This window comes from Merops nubicus, unplaced genomic scaffold, assembly GCF_000691845.1.
Source record: "Merops nubicus isolate BGI_N331 unplaced genomic scaffold, ASM69184v1 scaffold673, whole genome shotgun sequence".
NCBI lineage: Eukaryota > Metazoa > Chordata > Aves > Coraciiformes > Meropidae > Merops > Merops nubicus.
The window spans coordinates 17,730-44,983 of record NW_008599352.1 but is presented as its reverse complement, the minus strand read 5'-3'; the positions used below and the strand labels follow the sequence as shown (position 1 = coordinate 44,983).

Here is a 27,254-nt window from a genome sequence, read left to right as displayed (position 1 = left end):
TCTCTTAATAAAAAGAGACCTTCTGACAAAGGGGTGAATGGCATGGGGGCAACTTTCTGCTCTTGCACCCTGCCTCATTAACCTTACAGCTTCCCTTCTCATCCCCAGCTTGAGTTCACCTCTGATTTTCTCCCCTCAGCCTTTAGAGCAAGGGGAGCAGCAGGTTTTCCCTGGCAGAGCTGCCTCAGATAGGAAGAAGCACACAGCCTTGGCACCACAGGGGCACCCTACCACCCTTGCCACCAGGTCTGGGGGAAACAGCCAGGGAGCCTGGCACACCCCTGTCCTGCTGCTTCTCTTCTGTGTCCCCTCTGCCAGCAGTTCCACTTGCCTCACTGACCATTCCCCACTTTCTGCACGCGTGCCTGTTTTTTGGGTAATCCTTGTTTCCTCCCATTTAGCACATAGAGAAAGCAGCATTAGCAACACTCTTGGTTTTAAATGAACCCTATTAATATTTGCCTCTGCAAGGAACTGTGGGATAATTTTGATGAATGTGGCTGGGAAGCCCAGCTGACAGAACCCAGCCCACAGCACAACGCTGCACACACAGAGGGGGGGAGAGGTGGGCACAGCATGGGGCTGGGGGCAGAGCAGAGGGGCTGCTGAACAGGAAAGATGCTCTTCAGAGGAGCCTGTCCTACAGCACTGCAAGAGTAAAGCAGGCTTAGAGAGATCTGAACAGGGAGAAGAGGAGAAAGGCAGGATGAAGTTTGGAAAAGGCAGGCTAGAATGGGTAGAGAATCATCACCTGAAGCACAGAGAGCTGTGGAGGGGGGAGAAGGCAGCAAACTGAGAGCAAAAGGGAATTAAAGGTGACAGTGGGGAGGAAATCAGATGTGAGCTTGCAGAGAAATGAAAAAGGGGCTTGAGCAGGACCCAGTGTGCCCAGGCCACAGGTCAGCAAAGCACAGGGGTTGTTGGAAGGCATTTCCTTTGGTCGAGGTACTGGCTCGCTCAGAGTAAATGCTTCTGTGGTTCACTGATTGGCAACCTCAGGCAGCAGCACCTCACAAGAAATGTCTGGAGAAACTGCAGGCAGGAGCAAACAGAAAAGCACTCAAGGGGTATCAGCAGCTGAGATGAAGAATTACCTGTGCTAAAACATTTGCTGTAGACCCTTCAGGACTATTTGTTTTGGAAAAAAAAAAAAGGTGCAGCTAAGGGAGAGGTGGTTGAAACTGGACACAAGTTCAGAAGGTCCTGTGAAGGAGTTAAGTACCTCATTATTCTTGAGGGTAGGGGCTTTTAGACCAATCTCCCAAAGGGAGCACTTGGAGCCCACTGTTTATTTCTACAGGTGACTGGAAGTTATGCATTTCCACTTCATGCATGAGGCAGGTTCAGCCTGGAAAGAGACTGGTGGGCATAAAATGCAGTTTAGCCTTCAGGAGAGCACAGCAGCATCTAGAAAAGCCCAGAGCTTTTGGAGCAGTGCAAGAATATACACACTGCTACTGAAGTGTCTTCAAATTAACACAAGTAGGGTTTGGGTTTGGATTTTTGGGGGTTTTTTCCCCTTTTTTTTCTGAGGCATTTCTTTTTTTCCAGTTCTGTGGAACTGCAAATTTATGCCCAGGAGATTCAGCTTTTATGGAAATCAGACTCTCCCAAGTAACTCTGTGCACTGTGGCCAGATCTGGCCTTCAAAACCATGGCCAGTGAGTGCCCAGGGCAAACCAACTCAGCAACAGCTACTAGAAGATGGTCCAAATGGGAGAGCAAATGCTGGGAAGACCAACATTCCTACATACCCCTAAACTAATCTGTGGGCACCTCAGTGTTTCACCTGCCAACAACATTGCTGGTTTTTGGCCTGCGACTCTGAATTCCTTTGACAAGCAACATGAGAGACCTGTGTAATTCAAAACAAAGGTAAAACTTGTACAGGGCATCCATAATCTATCATGAGCTTTACTGCAAGGTCCTTTCCAAGACAGACTTCCACCATGGGACACAATAAAGCCACAAGGCAGCATGCCTCTCAGCAGATCTGTCACCCAAGAAGTGTGGGAATGACGTTTTAGGATTCACATCCTCTGCTTCCCAAGCTCCCTGAGAACCCTTCCTATACCCAGTGAGTCCCAGCCATGGTCTGAAACCCTTCTGAGCCACCACGTCTACGTGTGACATAGCCTGTTTTGAACTCTCTGTGAGATGCTGCTCCACAAGTGGCTGATCCTGTACAACTAATTTGCTTTCCCTGCGAAGCAGGCAGACACATGAAAAACGCCAGGATCATTTAGCTGCCTCTGATGTGCTGGCTGTACCCATGCTGAGAGGTTCTGGAGAAGCTTGTACCTCTCCTTTCAGAGAGCAGCTGCTGTTTGCCTGCAGCTGGTGGAGCCAGCTCCATCTGGAGACCAGATCAGAACCCATTAAGCATAGAGGTAGACTGCTTGGAAATGGAGTTTGCAAGGCAGGGAAGCAGGCAAAGGCTTGGCTGCAAAATTTCACCTCTTGTAACGAAAGGAAAGGGGGGGAAAAAAACAGGCAGCCCACACAGCCTATTGAGCAATTGTTCCTGCATAGCCTCTCCAGTCTAATTGACTTGGACACCACAGCTAATTTTTGCTCAGACATCTGTTAGGACATATTAGAGCATGTCGTTAGAGAGGGAAGCACAGATTAGATGGAGGGGCAGAGCTCAGAGCCCTGGTTTGGATGCTGGAACAAACAAGAGGAAGGATGAGCAGGAGAAGAAGATGCTTGTGCAGGGCTGGAATAGTTGGAAGGAGCTTGGAGGAAAGGATTTGGCTGGCTCAGAGCATTCCCAAAGAGTCACACGTTCCACCTGCTTGCCCACGCCACCAGCACGCCCCTTTCATTTACAGGCATGCCACCAAGGTCCTCTTCCTCACCAGCACAGATGCAGCAAAGCCAGCTCTCCCTCAAGGAGCCCTAAAGTGTATCCTTCCATGTTCTTGCAGCTTGCCACTACTTTGGAGATGATTAGAGGTCTCAGAGATGAAAGAAAGGGACAAGAGAAAAAGAAAATGACCCTTCTCCCCCTCCCCTCACTCCAGCACAGTGATAGAGTGCTCTGGAAATATTCTATATTTAAAGTTCTACAGATATGATGAGTCTTTTCTCTAGGGAAGCTGAACTATAAGAAAGGAACTGGCTAGGAGCACTGGACAGAAGGGAGACAGCAGGATGGCAGCAAGCCCAATAACCAACAGTCACAACCTTCCTCAGGGCTCTTTTGCAGCCTAGGAGTGGCTGCAGATCATTTTGTCACCCTTGACACTGACAGGTCAGGGAGGTGATAACTTCAGCCTGGCTAGGGCTAGGTGCACACCAGAACCACCACTTGATCAGTGAGAAAACACCTTTTCCTCCTACCAAACTATTTCAGGAACAACACAAACCCTCTGCCCAGTGGCAGTGCAGCAATATGGAGGTAGATGCTCAAAGCCCAACCCTGCCCAAGTATTGATTTGGCAATGTCTGAGAAAGGGTTGAGCTCACTTCTTTCATGTTTTTGCTCCTTGCATTGCATGAAGGTAATAAAAAGATCCTCTCTTTCCATTTGGGCCATACTCTGCACAAAACACACACAGGAGCCCTAGTAGCCTTGAGGCTTTTATTCCTCCACCAGTCGTGGTGGCAATTAGCCAACAGTCACCACGACCAGGCAGTATGAATTTCCTTTGAAACAACAAGCCAGAAGTTGATGAAATGTTCTTGTTTTGCTCTAACAGACTGCCTGGGAAGGAGGGCAAGGCAGGATTTGTCAGCTGGAACTTCACTGCTGGAGTGAAGAGGTCAACATCTATTAGAGGGAGGACAGAGATGAAGGTAAGCCTGGCAGTCAGAGGGTGACAAATGATGCCCCCACCTCCCACCCAGTGTCCAGCACCTCTGCTTGCTCACAGCGAGTCCCACCCTCCATCCCCTGGCACTGTCTTTGCTCTGGTGTAGCTCAGCTGGCTCCAGCAGAGTTGCTCCCACACCTTCCCAGGGATCAAGCTCTGCCCACCTTTGACAGGGACGTCGCTTCCAGTTTAGGGGATTGACACACAGACATCTGCACAGCCCTCTGCAAAACCCCCCTCTCATGCCAGCTGAGAAACTCCAGCCTGCCAACAAAGCACTCATCAGGACGGTGGAAAAGGGGGGGAAATAAAAAGCCAACATCCCCACCCCAAAGGGAAACACCAGGCAAAGAGCTCTCGGGCCTGCACACTGCAGCAGAAGCACCTCAGGTTTGAGCCTCCAACGAGACAAAGCACATGGGGGGAGCTGAAAGGGGAACTGTAAAACTAAGCAACTAGCCAGCCACCCTCTCAGATGGGCTTTGCTTGCCCAGGAGCTGCAGGGCACACAGGACATCTGCACCACCATGGGGGCACCTGGCAGGATGGCCCCTTTCTGCTGCAGACCCCTCCTTGGGTTTGACTCAGGCTTTGGGTGCAGCGTGCTCGGTGTGGGAGAGGTCTGGGACCATCCCAGGCTGGTCCTGGTCGGTCCCCTTGGCTCTGTAACAGCCAGCACTGACCCACTGCACCCCAAAGTCACAGCCAGGCAGAGGGTCCCCAGCCCCACTGCCCCAGCAGGGGCAGGGGATGGAGCAGAGGGCTCCAGAGGGGACATGTGGGGAACCGTGAGAAGAGAGTCCTGGGAGGAGGTGTGAGGATGCACAAAAGCAGATGCAGGAGGGGAGAGAGAAGCAGGTACAGGAGGACACAAGTGGGAGGGAACATTACTGGAGGCAGGGCTGGGAACAGCTCCTGGAGGGGGGAACACTCTGCATGGGGTTACCTCAGAGGGACTCACGCTGGAGTAGGGACACCCCTGAGGGGACTACAGCCCATGGAGGACCCAGCCTGGAGCAGGAAAAGATGAGGAAGGTAGGAGCAGTGGAAGGAAAGAGTAAGAAGCCAGGATCAGCAGCAAGAAACCACCATGTACCAACAACCTCTTGCACTTGCCATTGCCCCACCTAAGGGACTGCCAGGGACTGAGCAGAGTGTGGTCAGAACAGAAGGGACTCTGAGGAGTGAGGCTGGGCCTGGGGAAGGGGCTGCAAAGGGGTTTCTCCATGTGTTTAATTGTTTTTCTTTGTTTCTCAATAGCCAGATAACTAATTAAAAAATTGTATTAATTGGCATGAATTAAATTACTTTCTCAAATTTAGGTATTTTTGCCCATGAATGCCCCCAGCCTGGTCTCCAGGAGCCAGTCAGCACTGACATCAGGAAGCTTTCTGTGGCTGCTCAAAGAACAGAAAAGTGAGGAAAAGTCTGGGACTTGTTCCTCCCCCTGACATTATCTTCCTGGCCACTATGGCTACCAAAGCCTGTGAAGCCCATCATGAAAGGAAATGGAAAATGGGGTTTGTTTTAGTCTATGCCAGGGGCAGCCTTTCTTCTGCTGTGTGCCTTCCCACAGCCTGACTGCATGGGCTTCATTACCAGCCTGCATCAAGGACCTCAAAGCATGCTGCAAACATCATCTGTTCCAGCCCTGTAACTCCTGCACTGGTGGAACACCTCATTATCCTCCTGAATATATCCATGGAGAAATTGAGGCATTAATGAGTTGGGGTGGGGGAAGTGACTTACCATGGGCAATAGGAATGAGTGGCACATCAGAAGGGGTACTCAGCAGCAAACCCCTCCTGCTAGTGCTCCAGCAGAGTAAAGGGGGGAAGAAAAGGGGAAAAAAGGAGGAAAAAAAAAATAAAAAGTGTGTGTGGAAGATGGACAACAGGAAGAGAGAGCAGAAAAAGGAAAAAATAAGTACAGGTCAGAGAAGGAGAGGTGCACAGAGTGAGGAAAGGTGTCAATGAAAAAAGAGGCTGCTTCAGTGCATGCCAAGCAAGAAATGGAAGTGACAGCCTGCACTGCAGAGCAAAAATGCCCCAAACTAAATGGGAAATAGCCAGAGTGGCCTGCCAGGACTTCCACAGCAGAAAACACTTGGGTTTTGGGATGCCTGTGGAGAAGGCAGGAACCCCTCTGACACTTCATGCCTCAGGGCTTCCCCAAAGGGCACGTTTCCATGGGCCTTGGGGACAGTGGGATAAGATGCTGTGAACAAGGCTCCTGGCATTTAACCTCCTTTAGGCAGTAACAATTCACTCCCTCAGCTACACGTGAGATGTTCCAGGAAGGAGTGTCCAGACTTTACCACAGCCAACGAGCCCCTGTGACTTCCTTCAGGGGTATCATCCACCCTGGAACCCACCTCACACCTCGATGGGCAGCTGAGTGAGAGCTGACTGCAGCCACTCCCCTCCTCCTCTGCCTGGCTGTCTGGTGGAGGAAGACCCCAAGTCATTAAAGGAAACAGAGTGAGGTGAAGAGCTGAGCCTCTCCTTGTTAAACTCCTCTGGAAAAGCAGATTCCTGCATAGCCTGGAGTCTTCCAGGGAGTGTTTGCATGAGCAGGAGAGGGAAAAGCACTTTGGTTTTTCTTGGTGTCTCCAGCACTGTGCAACAACAGTGACATCACAGGATTTCTTATGTAATCCCCCTGCTGCTTCATTAAGCTGTGAAATATGGAGCTTTTCTCCACTGCTGCACTCAAGGTGATTCTTCTGCCTGCTGCCCCTGCACCCTCCCCACGACTGGGGCTTCCACGTGCACAAAGCAGCCTAGTCCCCCACACCTTCTGCAGCAACACCATCACACAGCCTCTCCTCTGTCCCCACCATCCCAGTAACAGCCTTAGCACCAACAGCACTGCTTCACAGGGACATCCTTCCAGGGAGAATCCTCAGGGAGATGCTCTCTAGAGATAAGACAGGGTGAGTCAAGAACAAAGAGTGGTATTTAGGAGACTGGTCATCAGAACCTTTGGTTTCTGCTCTAGCCTTCCAGTCAGGGCAGGGAACCCCACCTGCTTGTGCCCTGGATGGGCATTACAGCTGCCTGGGATACCTTGGGCTCACTTCTGAGAACCTGCAAGGCCCACACAAAGTGTCTAAAACCCTTCTGTGTGCAGCCTCATGAGTACAGAGTTGAGGGTTAGGGAAAACACTCCCAAAAGCCACTTGGGAAGCCAAATGCACAGCACAGGATCAGATCTAGATAACCCCAGCAGGTACCCAACACAGGGGCACCCTTCCTCTGCTCCAAAGGAGAGCAAAGCCTCCTCTCCCTCCTGCCTCCTTTGCACTGCTTGGCCAGGCCTGCCTCAGCTTCCCTGCTGCCTCATACCAGCAGCAGCCACTGCAGATGCCTGTTGGGTACTCCAGAGGGAAGAGTGCAGCCTGTTTGCAGCATCTCTGCCCATCACACCCATTCACTTGCTGTGCTGCCTTGGTGACCAGGGGAAGCCCACCCAGGGCTGGCACAGGGGGAGGAGCCAAGGCTGGCCCTGCTGCCAGGGGAGCCCTGCCTCACCCCCTCACTCACCCAGAAGGCAGCCCCAGGTAGGAGGAAGGCACGGGCAGCTGGGAGCCAGCTGGGTGCTGCTCTGCTGGCCAGCCTGGGCTGCTCCTCTCCAAAGCCCCCAGCTCACAGCAGGAGCTGTGCAGCCATCACCAGACGTGGTTCTGTTGTGCCTTCAGGCACAGAAACTCTGCCAACAACTAGCTGCTTGCTCTGGAGGAACAGGGAGAATGCAACTCTTTTTTTCCTTTTTTTTGCCTGTGGATGAGGTGCAACCTATTTTTTTTAACCTATTTAAATCTGCTCTCTTTCACAGTGTTTGACTCTCTTCCCCAACAGTCAACAGTAATGTAGAAGTCCCCAGTGATGATCTTGGGGCTCTGGATAGATCAAGGCAAGCCTGTCACAAGGAGAGATTTACTTCTTGCTCTGTATTGGTTGCTGGTGTGCAATAGTTCTGAGAGCAAACCCAAATACATGTGTGCTCTTTGCACCTCAAAAGAACTTCTCAGGCAGTGCAGCTCCAAAGAATGAGGAGGCAGGACTGGGAGCCTCATATTGTCACTGCTCAGAAGAACTGGCCTTACCAAACCCAGATCTGGAAGTGGAAAGATGCTGTCTGAGCTGCTCAGGGAGCTGTCTTCCTGACCATACCCAAGATTTACTGCCCACACTATCCTACTGTGTGGAGGGGGCTCTGGTCAAGGGCTTGGGTGAACATCTGGGATGCACCTCTTCTTTAGGTGCTTTTAGAGCTGCTGAGATCTCTATTGGCTCCAACAAAGAGATCCTTCTCCTTATCTAAAGAGCCCAAACCCTTATCAACTCAAAAGACAGAATCACAATCCTGATTTCCACCCTGGCCTCCAGCAGTGTCATGGTCAAACACTGAGTCAGGTCCCAGCAGTATGCTAGACTCCCTTCCCTGTGGTCAATGTGCACAGGGAGAGTGGGGAGAACCTTGAGACAGACAGTAACACTGAGGAAAATGCTTCTAGTAAAGCCACACATGATGCAATCTGCATCTCTCCACACAAGGTTCCCTCTGATGCATAAATCAGAATAGATGTTTTTACCTTCAGCCAAAGGAGGACTGGGAGGCCCACAAGCACCTCAGTGATAGAATGTGATGGGGAAGAAGCTGGTTTTTATTCAAGTTATTGGGAAACTTTAATGCTGATCCAGTTCTCCTCCTGCTTACACAAACATAACCTCTATTTGCTCTCCCAGAGACAATCAGAATCAGGCTTTTGGTAGAGGTGTAAACACAATTTTCTTATGAAAACAAACTGGAGTACAACTTATACATCAGGTTTAGGCTGGTAAGGGAGTAGGTGGCTGGTAACTCACTGTGAATTTATGTCACTGGTTTGTGACACTGCCCTCAGTTAATTTACTGTCCTAAAATAAGACATTTAATGTTGAAATGTACTTTTCAACCTAAGCCTACAGTCAATGAAGAGATTCTGAGAGGTCCATTCGCTTCAAGTATTTCCAAGACTACTTTAGGTTAGATACCTATTAGAAAAACACAGTATAGGGAGGTAAGACCCACCCAAAATTTCCCTAGTCACACAGCTTACACTGACCATGTGCTGAGGATGAGCATCAGTGTCCTCACCAGCTGGGCATAGCCCTACAGGATCTGAACAGAGCAGGCAAAGGCAGGTGCTGGTATCACAGTCCCTCAAACAAACCCAGGCAGGGGGAGATGGGGAACCAGAGCCAGGTTCCATGCAGGAAGGCAAGGCCAGAGATGAGCTACCCACCACCCAAGTCCAAGGTCTATCAAAGAGATGGTCCCAGGGACACAGATGCAGGTAGGCAGACCTAATAAGTGGACACAGGAGCTTACATGGAGCCTCTGATCAGAGGAGAGGTGGATACCTCTGGAGACACCAGCCAAGGTCTAACTAGCCCACACATTCCCTGAAGGCATAAAAGCAGCTCCCTGTAGGAAGAAGATGGAGCTGTCTGGAAAACTAAATGGGGCACATGACATCTCCAACGCTAACCCAGCAACAACTTTTCTGTTAATAAAAACCTCCAGTGGGGATGTATTTAGTTACACTAATGTCTTTTCCCACTAAGAGTAGAGTCACTGCGAGCATTTTATATGCAGAATGACTAATTGGAATGAGCTGTGCAATTTTCAGCTTAAACCAGCTCCTTTATGCTCAACATCAGCCCAACATCTAGTGATACAGTTTATATTTTCATTGAGGATTCAGCATCCTGGCAAAAAAAGAGAAAGCTTTACGAGTCTTCACTCTAAGTCAATTAGAATTTAAATGTGGGTGGAATGCCAGGGAGAAGAATGGGACCTGCAGCAATTCAGATCTCAGATGTTCAGGTACTCTAGAGACAGGAGAATCATTTGCACACTTATCCCATCTTCCAGAGCTGGGGGCATGTGGAAAGGCAGGTTTGTTCTCTGCTGCATATCTAATAGTGTTTTGGCCAACTAGTCTTAAAAGCTGCTGGGAAATGACTCTTCTGCCTTTGCCCTTGGGAGGCTATTTCACAGCTGAATACATCCCATTCCTGATCTGCCCTTGTTAGTCCTACCTGTGACCTCCACAGAGAATTACACAGAATTTCAAGCCCTTGGCTGGTCCAACAGCTGTCTGCAGGATGCTTTTGCACCTAGATCCAGCCCAACACACCCCAGCACTAGCCTGGAATACATCAGGAGCCACTGCTGTGAAGTCAGTGAAGTGGTATTGATCTAAGTTAGCTCTCAAACACCACATCTTCCACTGCATTGTCATTTAACCAGGCTCTCAAATTTTAGCATATTTGTCTTTGTACACTTGGTAGAGCTCTACTTGTATTGTCTTTGTACACTTGGTAGAGCTCTACTTGTATTGATTGATGTCTCTGGACAATAGAACAGAGAGAAACTCCAGAAAGCCACTCAAGAGAGGAAGGCCAGGATGCAACATTCACATGACAGAGTTCCTGGGAAGGCCACGTGGCTGTTGCTCACTTCATTCTGTAACCTGGCACAGACAAATGCATGGACACCTAGGTATGTCACCCACTGTCACAAGTATCACTTCTAGTCTGAACTACTTAGGTTATTTATTCCCCTTTCCACTCCCTCTGCTGCTCATTAAAGCTCCTGCCTCCCACCCACAATGGTGAAGAGTCAGCAGGCTGCCCAGGTAGCATCAGCTAACGGGAGCTGACAGCCTGGCATCACTTTCTGAAGGCTCACAGTTTTGATAGCTGCCCATCTTCCAGCCTGCCTAATTCCACAGAAGACTTTTATCCCAGGGAGACTGACCTCAGGCAGAGGACGTTGTGTCACTGTGAAGGAGTGAAAGGAAGACACGATGGGGATGGCAAGAACTCACTAGCAGCCACAGGGAAGGGAAAGAAAACTGATGTATGACAGGAGTACCTGCTTCACCATCACTGGCAGCTCAGTGACTGGTCCTCTGATGCACAAATTCACTGAAGAACCTGAGCTGTGACACAGGGTGAGACCCTGCAAGTGGCAACCTTAACTGATGACAAACTAAAATCCCAGTCAAGTTATGAGAAGCATTTTCTCCACTCGTTTGCAACACTCTGGATCTAATTAAAGAGTTCCTCATGAGGTTTGTAGGCTGCCCCACCATGACTTATGGGGACACAATCTGGAATACTCTGGGTGCACGTTGGGTTTGGTCACTGTACTTTTGACTGCATTATATCATAGAAATGTGGAAATAAAAGGAAAAGTGTTCACAGCACAAATACCTGTTCATACTTAGAGAAAGTAAACAATGCTGGTGCTGTGTGTCCCTGCTGAGGTGCTGTGTCCCACAGGAGCTCTAGTCTGGAACACTCACTATCCTCTTTATTTCCCAGGCTCAACATCCCTGGCTGAACTACATTCCCCAGGATCCACTTGAGCCTCCTCTTCAACTGAATGGCAGATCCATCCCAAGAACCATGATTTCTTCCCATTCAAGGCTTCTGAGGCTGCCATGAAAACAAAATCCTATTCATTGAGAAACCCCACGTTCCTTCTCTCCCTGCATGGTGTCAAGGGTGCCCCTGTTGTGCCTTTCAGAAAAATCACTCTGCTGTTAGCTCTACAGTACTGGGTTAGAAAGCTCCTCAGAAGGTATGACCATACATCTCCTCAGAACTCAGAGCAGCTCTTTCCATCAGCCATCTGAGCCCCTCCTTCCAGAACAGGCCAATGGCTGAGTGCCCCAGACCAAGGAGGAATAGAAACTACAAAAAATTGGGAGGATTGGCAGTCGTGACAATTTCCTTTCATGTGTTCCCCTCGTGTCAGGCACCATGGGTGCATTTTGCTTCTGAGTCTCCTGTAGATCCTCAAGAATTCTTCATGCACCTAGAGCTTATGTGTACCCAAGCAACTGCCCCTTGTGTGGAGCTTCAGATCAAAAATTTCAATGAGGACAGACACAAGGCTTTTATCTGCCCAACTTCTCCATAAACAGATGAACACTATCATCACCTCCCTCCCACCCAAACGGGCCTGCATTGTACTTAACCCTTCTGAGATCCTTCTCTTCATCAATTATTCTGCTTTGGCCTATCTGCTTGATTTGCTGCATTGCCAAGGAGATACAATGCCTCTTAGAGGGGTTCCTGGAGACATTTACCCTTCCAGATCCTTTCCCTCAGCTTGGGTGGCAGAAACCAGCAGTCTGTTTGCCCTCATTAGCAGCTACTCCGCAGTAGAAAAGGTCTGAATTTGGAAACTATCATCAAGATTAGGGGTTCAGTATTTCATTAGTGGGCCAGCAGACATGTAGCAGCACCTACAGTGCATCAAAAGGTGGGATTTGTTTCCTTAAAGAGGGCTATCCCTCAGAATGGGCTAGAAGGATCTTTGAAGAGGCCAAGTGCCCTGTAGCAGTAATGAATAAGGAATAAGCAAGTGCTTGGGTAGAGCTGCAAATCCACAATTCAAACTCCTACAATGCTGGGGGAGGCCTGTCTCCAGGAGACTAAGGGGAATTAGGGCTCAAATAGAAGAGAAATTCTGGGGTTTGTGTATTACCCAACACTGTTCACTCATCCCTGCAATCATCAAACACGCCCTAATTGCTTCAGTCTGTCCCTGTAAAACAGAAACCAAGAGTGACTTGGTAAGAGGCACACAAAGGCACAGGCCTAAGATGTACACAGAAGCAGTCGTCCAATAATGATGACCAGATGTCAGAGGGAGCAAGAACCTCCTGGCAACTGGCACTGGTGAATGTTCAAATGCCCTCTGGTCACTGCTGCCCCATCAGTCACGGGCACTTTGCCCAGTCCACAGTCCTGAACAGCTTCTCTCTCTTTCTCTTCCCCCTCTCTTCCTCACAGACTTCTTACACAGTCAATAAAAAATTTATCAGGGCAATGAAATAAACAGCGATTTGATTTGATCTGGGAGCCAAGCAGAGGAGTGTTTCTGCTGTTCAGGTGCAGACTGGGGAGTTCCTGCAACTGCTGGCAGAAACGTGCCCACAAAACCAATAGGATTAGAAAAATGTAGATGTAGAGGGTTTGGGTTGTGGGGGGATATTTTTAAGGGAGGGGAAAGGTCTGACAAGGAGCTCAGTCAGCAGTGTGCTCTTGAAACCACAGTGTCACCACCTTCCTCCTGGGAAATCCATATGGAGCCATGGACTTCCCAGCACCAGGGATGGAGGCAGACAGGGCAGCACCCAGCACTGAGACACAGCAGTCACTGCAGCTCCCCAGAGCTGCCAGAGCCAGGGACTAAATATCTGGAGTTTCTTGCTGAGGAGTTTTCCCTGCAGGGCAAAGAAAGAAGAGAGGAAGAAGCATTAGGGTCTAACCCTAGAGATGTCTCAGAGGAGTTCTTGGACTAAGGGATCAGGGGCAGCACGAAGTCCAGGAGGAAAATGGAGTAACCTGCAATAATTTGGGCTAGAATAGCATTAGTCATCTAGTAAAAAATTTAGGCTGTGCCTCAGGGCTGTGCTGGGCTGGCAGCTCTGGGAGCAGGAAGCACAGAAATCTTTTCAGGGGAGGCCTTTACACTCTGGCTTGGTAGGAAAGAGCAGGCAAGAGAATCCAGAGGAGGAGATGGCAACCTTCCACTGGGAGAGCTTGCACCCACTTGTGCCAGGATTAAAGCATGAGATGTGGAGGAGAAAGTGGCTGCCCATTGGGAGAAGAGTAAGTCTATCAGAGGGTACAACCAAAAGTGTTACCCAGCATGGAACAGATTCCAGATTAAAAGAAAAGATCTTGTTATACTATTTAAAGTCATCCAGTCCAGGTTCTGGCAAGAGGAAGCACCAAGACCAGTCAGTGCTGCCAAGGAGACAGCACTAGACTGTGGCTAACACCAGAGTCCCTGCCACTAGTGTCTCACCCAGTTTCACCTCTCCTGTGCAGACATACAAGGTAGATTCATGTCATCAGATTTTAGACATCACAAAGTTTGCTGTGAAAATCTAAGTTGCTCTTCTGCTGACCACTCACCCCACTAGGAAGGATATGATCATTAATGGGCCACACATCAGCCAGACCCCTCCCTCTGCTCCTAGGTCATACACAGGAGACCCAAGGTGGCCCACCACAGGAGCAACGAGTAGATCAATGCATTCACTCAGGACACAATGCAGTGCAGAAGGAAGTGAGTCAGCATAGGAGAAGGAATAAGCCAGGCTACCAGCCCAATCCCAACCATACAGTAATCACCAAGAGAAAGCCCCATAATCCTTTTTCTTGTCTTGATCTCATCCCACCATCCCTAGGACTCTGCTTGTCGTGGACCATTGGGCACCCTTTCTGATAACTGGAAGCCTTACCCAGTACATCTGCTGTGCAGCCTGGCTTCCTAACACCACTGCAAGCAGAGCCAGCTCTTGTGTGATTAACTTGGAGGCAGGATAAGATGTTCATCCTGAGGGCATGGGCACCTGGTGGTCATCTCCTAACTGAATCCCACCCAAGGCTGGCCAGACCTAGGTGAAAACCAGTCAGGAGGGTCTTCCTTGCCTTATGCCAATCCTCATTCAGGGCTGGAGGTTTAAACTCCAGCACTTCAGTGAGTCATTCACATTCCTCCTGTAGTCCAAGCAGAGAAGCAGGGACTTCACAGGATGATCCATCACATCATCTCAAGAGTGAGATGCCAGCTTCTCCCCACAGACCACAGATGAAGACCAGACCACTGCCACAGATTTGTGCTACCACCACTCAGATGTCTGAGACTGTGTGATGAATGTCACCTGCAGTACACCACTTCTGTTTGCATGACTCCAAGCAGACAAGAGCTGCAACACCTTAAGAGAGTTACACTTAAAAGACTGAGTGACAGAGATGTATGTCTCTCAGCTTGGGATTTAGTCCTGCCTCTGACAGGACACCTGTACAGTTTATCCAGCAGAACCATGTATCCAACCTGGATTTGGGAAAATGAAGTTAGCCTCCACTGACCTTGGGTGGTTATATCTGTAGTGTCAGTGTGGTTTGTTCTCTTGCTCTAGAAAGCAAAGCACAGTTGCTTATTTTGCTCCAGTCCTTTGGGCAGCCATGCACACAAACACAAATTGCTCCCAGGCTCTTTCCTGGGCTGAACCAGTGCATCCCCTCTCTGAGGAGCACGCACAAGCTGACAGGGGCAGCCCACTCCAGACACACAGACAGTGCCAAGTTCAGCTCCTCGACCTGCAAACTCCTCCAACACCAACTCCAAAGGCCCTGGGCTTTCAAATTCCTCCACCAGTTCCTGTGCCATGTAACACACACTCTTGGCATCGGGTTATAAAAACACCAGCCTGCCAAGCTGTCTCCCAGGCTTGTTATTTCAGGCACTTTTAACCAGAAACATAAAAATCGACCAACCCAAAAAAAAAGAAGTGTGTCTCAGGGTCACAGGGATACCACCAGGAGCATGGAGAAGACCAGGCTCCCCACCAGTGCCCAGTGGAATGTGGACATGATCTATCCATCCCAAAAATGTTGTACCAACAGCTAACAGGAACACAAGGCAGCCTGTGCCATCTGAACAGGGCTCTCTCTGGTACCATCCACAGGGCAGTATAGGCATGACCAAGGTGTCAACCTCAACTGCAAGGCTGGCCCACAGGCTTTGCAGAGCTGTAAGTGTTCTCCTGGAAGAGTCATGCCACGAATCATGTGAAATGTTGACAACAGTCAAAACAGTATAGGCATGACCAAGGTGTCAACCTCAACTGCAAGGCTGGCCCACAGGCTTTGCAGAGCTGTGTTCTCCTGGAAGAGTCATGCCATGAATCATGTGAAACGTTGACAGCAGTCAAAAACACAGTAGGAGAAGCAGTTGCTGCCACCCTGTTAACACTCCCCTCAAAGAGGTTAATGAGGGGTGGTCTCCCTGTGAACTTTGGTTCTTAACCTCTTTCCTGCAGGTCAACAAGTGGATTCATCTTTCAGGTGAAATGGTAAATGGGGAGCTCTGTGTATTCATAATCTCTAAACTCATCACTTGACTTGCATAGTCAAGGTCATCTTGCAAAGTCTCTTCCGTGGTTATTTGGGGAGATTTATACTACTTCCTCAATTTTTTTTTTTTCTTTCCCTTTCAAAACAGAAACATACCCAAAAGTCACATTCCCATCAGTCTAACAAGGGGACAATCATTTTGAAGTGACTCTTCAAACTCCAGCAGCTGCTGCAGCACCTGCGTGAGGGCCACGTGCAATTCAGGTTCAGGATCCTGCTTTTTGGCTTCTCTGCCTTTGAAAGGCTCTTTATTTAAAGGAGCTGCACCATGAGGACCCTGCACCATGAGGAACCCTCCCTCACACATCCCAAGGGAGCATCTCCTTCCCATATTAAAGGCAAAAGCCTTTTCTTCTACCACTGACAGAGAAGACTCAAGATAATAGGCTGCCAGAGGCCCAATTTACGCACCCCAACATTAATGACTCATTCCAATTAAATTATTTGCCCTCATTTAAAGCTTATCACCAAAATCCAATTCTCATTTCATTAAAGAGGACCTCCCTAGTTCTCTTTTTGCCCACAGGTTTATTTTTTTTTTTAAAAAAAGGTAATGTAGTTGTAGTCTCCATTTCTGCTTGAGGAGCTCTGAGAGTTCTGTTTATTTTTTTTAAGACCTGTTCCTCATTCCTGTGTGTCCATATATAAAAATGAAGATGCTCCTAGAAGATTCTGTGGAAGACCAGAGATGCACAAGATCATGCCATCAAATGGATGATGTAAGGGAACTTGGGTAGATGAATCACAGAATCCTTTAGGTTGGAAGAGACCTTTAAGATCAAGTGCAAGGGAGTTAAAATGAGCTGCCCAAGCCCCAGCAGCCTCAGCCTGTTGCTATCAGCACTGAGAAAGCTCACAACCCCCATTTGGGGATCTCCAAAGAGTTTGTCACAGCAAAAGGCAGGCAGAGAGAGGATGGCACTTGTCTTTGAGGAACAAACCAACCTTTTGGCTTACACACACCACTCTGACTTCTCCAGCAGGGCTTGGCTTCTCCTGCTGTGGTGAGCAGAGACCCAGCACTGCTGGTGAGAGCAGCCACAGGCCCCTTTCTCCCTCAGCCTGCCCACACCAGCCACGTTTCCTTCCCAGGAACAACCTTTCTCCTGTTTCCTGCTGGAGATGAACAATTTTTAACATATTTGTTTTTTTAAAAGGCATTTTCCAAAGCTGTGGTTGGGTTTTGAAGAAGTGCTCCCTGTCTGAATGCTCCATAAATGGAAGCCATATGTCTAAATATCTGTTTCTTTTTTGTCTGTTTTGTTGTGTGCACATTTGGCAAGTTATTTTTTCCCCCCCTTAACTATCACATCTCAGGTTTTATTAAACCAAGCTGCTATTCTGTTATTTTGGAGGGTTTTTCTTCCCAAGCAACCGACTACTGACATTTTAGCAGCTATACAGGAAATGTGATATTAAGTCATTATTTTCTCAGAATGTTTCTTCACTTTCTGGTGAGCAAGGAGCTGCTGGGGTAGCAATTCCAATGTTGCTAAAGATAAAGAGTAAGAGCTGCAGCTCTGAAAAAGCCATCGAAATCCAAACCCTGAAAACCTATTACTTAATACAATTTATCATTTGTTGTTTTTGTGGAGAGCAGCTGGAGGCTTCCCCTACAAGACATGGCATGAATACACACCAAAGAGACAGACTCTGCATACATTTAGGAATGATGAGAGCCTGCAAGTGAAGAGAGAGAAATGGTAGGAGCACATGGTTGCCATGGGTCAGCTGGGGTCAATGTGCACCATGCAGGCAGGAGGGCAGAGCACAGAGACCATGCCCACCACTCCCCACCCTTCAAATCCTCAAGTCACTTTTAAAAGGACAGTTTTGTTTTAATGCCATCTCCTTACCTCCTTTCCTGAAATGCCAATTCCTTCCTTTCTGTATTTAACTCATATTAAATAGCAAAATGGAAAGCTTTAAAGTAGGAATGAAATTTGCTTCTTTCTACAAGTCTTCATGTTGTTTTTGAACTGCTGGCTCAATTTGGGTTTATTTTACAATCTGTTCCTAGCCAATTCCAATTTCAGATAAAATCTTGGCTCCAATGAAGCAAAATTCCCTTTAATTTCAGTGGAATCAAGATCTTCATCCAGGCTCTCATCCACTAACACACAACCATGATGAGTGTAGACAGTAACAGAGGAGCCAAAAGCACAGCACACGAGCTGGTGGACCCCAGGAATCTGGAATTTCATCCCAGATGGAGTTTTGAGCATGGCAGATTTGCAGTTCCAACTCCACTGGCACCAGTGAAACAAGAAAAACAGACTAAAGGAACACACTGTTCTACAAAAGCTGGAATTAGCCAGGCCTGGCTTACCACAGCTACAGGTCCTAGGTCCTGATGCTTCAAACCTCAAAACCTTCAAAGCTTTTGACCAGTTTTTGTCAAGGTGGCACCTGCCAGCTGGCAGGAGTGTGGCTCCATGCCAGCCTGCAGCCACCCAGCCTTTTACACATCCCATTGGCAAGGGCTGCAGGAGGAGACCTGGTTCCACCAGTGAGAATTTGAGGGGCAGGTGCTCTTGTTGGGGCAAGGTCATGGCAGGTAGGAGTGGTGCTGGGGTGAGCTGAGCAGAGGGATGCCAACAGAAGGGCAGGCAAACAGCACAACCATCCAACTAAAATACAAATAAGCCCAGACACACTTTGTTTCCTTAGGAAGCCAAGCTACTCCCAGTATCTCCAGGGTTTGGGTATAATAAAAGCTTAACTGAGCAAACCACAAATCTGTCTAACCTCAGCCTGGCAGTATTTCCTTCAAATGGAAGGAAGAAAATAAAATGGACAGTAAAGCTACAGGAGAAGTTGATTTGAGACAGAGAAATGTGGAGCATGATTAACCTTAGCTTTCATCCATAATGCAAGTAAAAAGACAAGCTGATCCTCAAGTATCTAGTGGAGACTAGCTAGGTACCTTTTCTCATTATTTCAGGTTAGAAATCCAAACCTTCAGGTTGGATCTTTTTGACAGTGTTTTTAGAATACATTTTTGCCCATTTTCAAGCTACTAAAGCAGTTACAGGCCTGCTATGTAAAATTAATAAGTTATTTATTCCTGGTTGGTTTTTTTTCCTGTAAGAAGATCTTGAGGATGTAGTAAAAATAATTGACTCACTCCTGACCAGACAATGGCAGTCACAGAGCAAGCAGGCAATGTGAATCCAGGCCTTAGGGTGTCCAAGGGACTGTAGCCTGTCCTGTGGGCAAACTGGATGAGATCTCAAGGCTCAAAAGAGGTCAAGGCAACTCTCTGGGCTGTTCTAGAGCCACTGCTTTGTCAGCAGAGGGAGCAGGAACACACATGGCTTTACAGTCCATGGTTATTTCATTCTCTCAAGGGTTAGCAGACTTGGGGGTGGGAGTGGGTTCTTGCTGTGTTTGGAGTTGAAAGCAAAATATTGTCCCTCTTCCACTGTCTTACAGTCCAGGCTGAGGCTTGAGGCCATAGACTGAGACAATCAGAGTGAGAAATAACAAGGCAAGATCTTTCACAGCACTGGTCTGAATCTAGAATCAGCTGATCAGACAAAAATCACACAAAACCAGCTGATACTGCTCAAAAGATTCCACTCAGGCTAAGCTGATTTCTATCACTAAGGAGCTGGATTATCACAACAAGATCCTTCCTCCCAGCCATGAGAATGCATTCCATGCACTTTATGCCATCCATCTCTTTCCAAAATGAGTAAGCATTTTTCTGAAGTATTCTGTTTTTTTTGCCTCCTGCCTGCACCTGCAAAGCAAGTACCAAAATATTTCCAGAAAAACCTCTTGATTTATGCACTAAGAAATGCTGAGATCCAAACTATGTATCTGAGCCAAACCCTGTGCTGCATAGGAACATTCCAGCCATGCCTGAAGATAGAACAGAAGTTAAGAGGCATCATGACACTATGGGAAGGCCATAAAACTATGAGATGGGGAGCAGCAGGGAGTTCCTTGGTAACCTATGAGCACCAGGTGCAGCTTCCTGCCATGTATAAGCTTGGGCACAACTCAGCAGCACAGAAAACCTAGAAAGATTGCCACTGGAAATTCTGGGAGTGGAAGGAGGGCAGCAAGATCTACTGTGCTTCAGTCCCCTGAGATGATTCCCTGCTCTCTCAGCTTATTTCCCCCATCAAATGGATCTGCTGTAACCTCCTTCTGAGTGCACTGGCCTGGTCTCTCCCAGTCCCCATAGTAAGCTGAATTTATCTCCTCCCTCCAATCTTTTCTTCTTCTCCCCCACCACTCCCAGTACAATGATATTTTTTCCTTCCTCCCAGGAAATTCATCCTCCCATGTTATCTCATTATTCTTTGCAGCAGCATGCCAAATTTGCTGTTGTTTTCCCACTGGGGCTATGTCCTGAAAAAGACAAAGTGGTCTGTGCTCATTCTTACCTACTGCAGGCTCCCTGGAACTGGAAATGCCACAGTGTCAGGGCTCAGAGATCCCGCCCAGTTCTGGGCTCTGTGCCCACCGAGCAGGGAAGGAAACACCTTTTGGAGACACTATCTGACTCCAACATCCTTACTGCCTGGCTACTGAAAGAAAAATTGCTTCAGCTCTCTGCAAACTGCTTTGCTTCTAGCACTGCCCAAAGAGGTGGGAGGTCAGGGAAGATGGGCTCCCAGCACAGCTCTGGCCTCCCAGGAACCCAACACAGGCTCTGACAGCCACCAACCCTGTCTGCTGGCAGAGAACACAGCCCAGGGGAGAAGGACAGGAGGGCTCTGGAGAGACTAGAAGGATGCACAGCACCATGCAGACTGCTCACTCCGGGCTCCCCTCTACACCCCAGGGATGGGCACCAGCATTTCCACTGGTCAGTTCATCTAATGGATTTTGGATGGGCTGGGCTGTGTCTGAGCTTCTCCTTGAGAATGACAAAGGGAGTCCAAGGTCACCCACTCCAGTGCCACATCTGCAGTGGGTTGGATGACCCCCACTCTGGCTCATTGGCTCTGGTGCCAGGATGGTGACCAGCAGCAGTTACCTCCACCTGATACCCAGCTTCAGGTTCCTACAAACACAACGCTGTGCCTGGCTCCTGCTTGCTCAGAAACCCTTCTCCCAGTCCCAAAGTCCTTCTCACTGTCCTCAGCAGTGAGGGGAAGGTGAGCAGCACCCACCCTCCCTCCTCAGCCACAGACCCAGCTCTTCCTGAGGGGCTCAGTTGCAGAGGGGAGGTCTGGCTGGCTCCAGCTGCTGTCTGGGTGAAGGACTTCTTCCACACCAAGTCCTTTCATTCCAGGGGAGTGGACTGAGAAGGGGCACAGCTAACCTGCCACAGGGAGTTAGCAATAAATGTGCTCTGGTTAAATCCTAGCAACAACAAATACATCTTTATACCACTTTGAAACAATAAATGGTCAGTCTGAATCTTTGCAAGCAAGGAGCTCTACAAAGGCCATGAATAATGGAGAAAGGCTACACCCTGTGGTTCTTTTCACACACTAATGCCCAACAGTTTGAAAGAAAATTGTAGGATTTGGCCTTTAGCTGCCATACATTTGACTTAGAGTTTGTGATTAAGGCTGGACAATAAACAAGAATTCTTCTTTGTGAAAATTTGCTGCTGATATTTTGGCAAAACAAAACCAAATCTGGAAACAACAAAGCCTTTTTGATTTTTTTTTTTTCCCCCCCATGAAATAAACATTGAACCAAGGGAGAGCCCACATTCTTTGAGGAGACAATAACTGGGAATTGCAAGGAATGTTAGTGAGCCTGCAGGAGTCCCAGGCTCTGAGCAGAAACACAAACCTGTGTTCTCCACACACCAATTGACTGCTCTGGACTCTGCACAGGCTGTGGCAATGCTATATTCCTTTTTCTCCTCCCAGTTTTGACCAGAAAAAGGACCCTCAGACCTGGAAAACCTTCTTGATTAAATTTTAGTCAAATCCAAACCTCGTGCAATGTTTTAGTTCCCAACCATCTCCATTCACAATGGTGCCTTGCTGTAAAGGTTCTGGACAGCAAACAGAGCAACCAGCTGCTTGCTCTGAGTTGAAAGATTTATTCCCTTAGTCTAACTTGTCTAGGAATCACAGAAACTTAAACCCCATATCTGCCAAGATCTCTGTGCCTGTGACCCTGATGACACAAGTGAAGCCTGTAGGGATTCCTCCACTGATATTTAATGCCTTGAGGAGATAGTCCTGAAAGAACAGGAACCCAATGTCACACTGGGAAAGGGGCAGCCTCTACATTATGACTTATTCCCATGGAACAAGGCATTGAAGATACTGGAATAAATAATTAAACATCCTGTTTATAAGCACCTAGAGGATATAGTTAAGGAAAAAATAAGCAATGCACTTTTGGCAGGCTCATACCATGTCAGCCCAGCCTCAGGCCTCTTTTTTTCAGGCTATCTGGCATAGCAGATCATGTAGGAGCAGTATATGTGATGATGGGATGTATCTTGACTTCAGAAGACCCAACAGTCTCTGGAACAAGCTAGGAGGATATGGTGAATGATAAATCACCATCAGGATGCTTCAAAGAGCTGCAGTCAACAGACTGCTACCCACCAGGGATGGAGGTTTTACTGGGTTGCTACCACAGTCCTCTTTTTGCCCTTCTCTCTTCCATACTTTAATTAACACCTTCATGATGGAACAGAATGAAGGCACCTGACTTTGGTGGATGACACCAAGTTGAGGGCAGTTGCAAGTGCTTTGGATACCAGGATCATAAATAAACAGCAGAAGTGGTCTCCATGGAGAAACCAGCCAGATGGCATCCAACAGGAGTGAGCACAAAGCTCTGGGCTTGGGAAGGGGGGAGAAAATTAATGTTCCAACCTGGAAGTGGGGAACGAGCCACAGGCTGTGCTGCAGATCAGTAACCCAGGGTCAGAAAGCAGCAGAGAGACTGAATAAGCCAAAGTAACGAGGTCCTCTTATGAAACCAAAAAAAATCTCATCCCATTCTGGGGTCAGGTAAGTGAAATGTGGTGCACAAAACATGGCAGGTACTTTTATCTGCAGGACTGAGTCCCAAACTAGAACTCTTGCTCTGAGTTTGGACAGAACACTTAAGGAAACACGTAGACAAATCAGACTAGAGTGGAATAGTTATGCCATAAGGGTTGTCAAATATGACCTGTGAGAAGTAGTGAGGGAGTTAAGCTGGACTAGAGGGGTCTGAGGCACAGGGATTAATGGGCTTCTCTCAGATAAAAGGTAGTTTTGAGGAAGAGGAGGAGAAATGACCACCACGTGTCTTGGAAGGACCAGAAATAACTGGCAGCAATATCAATTTGGATTGCACATTAATAAAAGATTTCCAAATGCAAAGAGGGAAATCATGGCCATGCACTGGTTATGCAGGCACAGGGGGTCCTAAAAAACTGTGTTAGGGACAGCCACTGATTTTGTCTCACTGCATGGGTAAGGACCAGTCCACCTCTTGAGGGTCCTTCCAGCTCTTTGCACCTCTGATCAGACACCAACAAAACCATCTGCAGTAGTAAACAGGAAGATTCACTCAAAGCCATTTACAGCCCAAGTGAATCAGCACAAAATTCTCTCAGTGAGGTGGTGGTTCAGAACAGGCTCTTCATCCATCCATCCACCCCAGTGCAGTCCCAGCAGCTGAGCTGGACAGAGAAAACTGCCTCCAGTCCAACCCCCCCTGGCCAGAAAGGCAGAGGAGATGGCCACAATGACACTACCCAATCTTTTGGCAGGGAACATCTCCTACCAGCACAGCTGGCTTTCAATTTGGAAGGGAGGAAAGACTTAAAGTGAACTTTTGCTACTTTTTGCTGATTTTTTTTTTCCTTAAGTGTTGCTTTGTCACCCTCCTTTTAGAGCTCTGCAGGATGCCCCAGCTGAGAGGGATCCCAGCAGTGGGAATACACAGCTCAGAGAGGAAAAGAGACTGTGAGGCAGAATTGGTTCTTCCCTTGGACATACCAAAAGACAGAGGCACACACATTACAGAGGTGATGCCCCCCTTTCTGGGATGTACTCCTGCAGCTCTGCCCAGCAGAGCTCATGCCAGGGAAAGCTGATTTTCTCAAGGGAAGAAAGGATCTGCTCCTAGGATGCAACTGCACCACCCTGCAGTGATCTAAACCCAGTGAACCCTTGGGATACACCACAGCCCACCTATTTCAGCTGGAATTGCAGCCATGGAAGGAGTCTTTTGTCACTGGAAGGGCTCCAGCACCACTCTGGTACCTGTCTGATGTGTTAGTCTCTGATACAGCTACTCCATTTGTTTCTAGGGGTACCAGGGGCTGGGTTTTCCCAGCAGCTACACAGCTAAGGGACTTGAACTGGGGGAAGTGAAGAACTTGATTTGTGTATACAGCACAGTGGGGAGCAGAAATACCTGTGAGAGAATGGGAAGCTCCTTCCAGGCCATGAGCTGCTGTCATTGCAGGGTCTTCTACTGACAAATCCAGGCACCACCAACGTGAGCAATGCCAGCAAGAGTCTGGCCCTGGCTTGTTTTGGTTTCCCTGGGCTTGTTTGAAAGCAACCACTGACCACCACTCTGAAAACTCTCCTGCCAGATTCCCATGCAGATCAGTTGACCACTCTGATTTTTCAGGAGCTATATTTTATTTTTAACATTTCTTTTTACATTTGGGATGCCCAGAGCTTCACATAGCCAATGTTTTTAAATTTATGAACACAAAAGCAAAAGAAATGAACTACATTAAATAAATAAAACTAAAAAGCCTAGCATGACTCACTACCCAAACTCCTTTCATTTGTACTAGCAGCAGACTATTTTTCAGGCAGACAACCTGCAAATCTAAGAATAATAATAATCAATATGAGAAAATGATACTCAGGGAGGAAAGGGATTATTTTCTAACAGATACTATTTTCTAATGAATTAGTTTTATTACTCAAGATTATTTAAAATGAATTATTTATTAAACTAATAAAAATATGGTTTAATATTATGAGTCTAACTCTTCCAAACTGTAAAGGATTTAGTATTTATATTTTGCTTTTTTTTTTTTCCACCAGATGAAATTTAGTTTTAGAAGAAATAAAGCTGTGTTTCAGCTAATTACAGGATTACTACAGGACTTGGAGCTTTAAAAGTAAGCACAACATCACAATGGGTCTTTTGCTAAATCAGGGGCAGGCATTAGAACACAGATTATTCACAGATACCATGTTTGAAGACATCCAGAGTTGAGCTGTGACAAAACCTGAATTTTCTCACCCTCAGAAAAGTGGCAGCAGTTCAGAGCTGGACACCCAGATCTTTAGGTGAAAGCTGAGCTAAAGAACCCAATTCCACTGCTTAGGCCCAGATCCAATAGGCACAAATAATACACATATGCATGGCTCTCCAATTCTTTTCCATCTCTATTTTCCTGGGTAGGTAAATGCAGATTGTACACTGAGATTTTACCAGCCACAAACCACCCACAGCCTGTTAGCCACGCACCAGTACACCCCCCCAGTACACACCAGTACAGCAGGGCCAGGTACACCTCCAGGGCTGGCCAGTGCATTTCACAGCAGGCACGCTGCATTTCTCCCCAGAGCCATTCAAACACTTGCTGTGGGGAAATAAATCTGCAGCCTTTTGGGTTACCAGACAGATCAGGAGAAATAACGAACTCCCCCCCGAATGGTAATGCAGAAGCTGAACCTATCTGCAATGTATATCAGACACATTCCTCCACAGCCAGCTAGCTAAGCTGCTCTATAAATATTTTAGATAAATAGGCAGATAGACAGAATGGCGTGAAGATTAAAAGCAAAACAAAACACAACTGAATAAACTTGCTCGTTCCATCCTGCCCAGACCAGAATACCAAACAAGTAAACTCCCTAATGCCCTCACCAGGAATTGGTGAACTCCTTCATGTGTTTACTCTGTTAGACCATAGATGCAGAGAGCTGGGACAATGCTGGCTCAGATGGCCAAATTTCCAACTCCTTATGACACACACACACAGGAGGAGGGTAGCTAAAAAAGGAGAGGGCAACATAAGGTATGAGGCAGCTACCTCTGGTACCAGGTTTCACACATGCCTAGCAACAGTGCACCCTGCAAACCAATGACCCAGCACAGAAAGACACCTAGGAAAATGAATTCTCCAGCCTTGCAAAGAGTTGACAAGGAAAGGCCAAAAAACCACAGCACAGTAGCTTGTTGACACAAGAAAAAAACCCAAGGAAATCTGAAGGAGGAGGAGAAGAAACCAGAGGGCTGTCTGGGAAGAGATGAGGCAAGCAGGCTGTTGTGACAAGTGTCATCACAAACAAAAGCTTCCCCCTCAGGGCCAGAGCTGGCAGCCAGGTTTGCATCATACCAGAATATGTCCTCACACCACTGATGTCCCCATCACGTCACTGCTTTGGAAGGGACAGACTGCCAGCAGGGTAAAGCCACACCACGTGGCCGTGGAAGGGGACAGTCCTGCTGGCAATGGGATACACAGACCCACACAGCTACAGGTCCCTCCACCCGCCCAGTCCCCTGCCCTCTGCTGGCTCCTCAGGCACGGTGCTTACCTTGCACGATCAAGTAAACCTGGGAAGTCTTGGGGTGATGCTGTGTCTGCACTGAACACGTGTAGGACCCCTCATCGTAGACATCCACCTTCTGGATCCGCAGGCTGTATTCCAGGGGGGTTCTCTTCTCCAGCTCTACTCGAGGGTCCAGGGACCACTTGTCCTCTCCAGCAAAAATTATGCCAGAACGGTTCAACCAGGCCACCTTGGAGCTTCTGTCTTCTACATAACACCTGCAGAGGATGAGAAAGGTGAGGGAGAGATGAACAAACCCCTCCTCCATCTCCAGTTTGTCCCTTCCCTTTACTATTTTGTTCAGAAATTCCATAGTACCCCCCTGCCTCGCCACTGAAGCACAGCATCTTCTCAACATTGCTGCCCCGCGGCTGGCTATTTCACTGTGAGTTTTGGAAGGGTTTGAGGAACCTTTTGTTCATGAAACCACAGGATTTGGGGTGTCCACACCTTCTGTTCTCTCTTCCTTTTGTCTGTGGCCTACACCCGCACCAAAAATGACTTTGGGAGGCTACAAGAGACACTGGTCACCAAATCCCTTTAACTCTGCCAGTGGGGAAGGTCAGAAGTTCTTCCCCCACTCCTCCCTCACCTTCAAGTGTTTAGTATGTACAAGAGTTACATTCCAAATCCCCTGCCATCCAGGAGGGTAAAGGTGCAGGGTCCCAGCTTTGTCAGCTCAGGGCACAGCTGCTCCATCCCTCAGTTCCAGCAGCACAAGGGGAGGGAGATCCAGTGCATATGCCCTCTCCATTCCTCTGACAAAAACAGCTTGTGGGAAGGGGGATTCACTCCTCAAACCCCACTCTGCTGGCACACACCCCCTTGCCATTGCACATCTGGCTGCTCAGGCAGGCCAGTGCAGATTTGAGGCTGGAAAGGAGGCTGTGGGGTGCCACTGCCATCCCTGTGACACGTGCAGC

The 27,254-nt window shown here is 48.1% G+C and overlaps 1 protein-coding gene across 1 annotated transcript in view; it reads right to left on the bottom strand.

The window, feature by feature from the left end:
• Nucleotides 1–26,549, bottom strand: part of LOC103770077 (limbic system-associated membrane protein) — a gene marked incomplete at both ends in the record, with an annotated part of 50,523 nt that extends 23,974 nt beyond the window's left edge. Inside the window, one exon of the mRNA XM_008937326.1 lies at nt 26,317–26,549. Coding sequence (XP_008935574.1) covers nt 26,317–26,549 — 233 coding nt within the window. The remainder of the gene's footprint in view (nt 1–26,316) is intronic.
• Nucleotides 26,550–27,254: the final 705 nt, after the last annotated feature.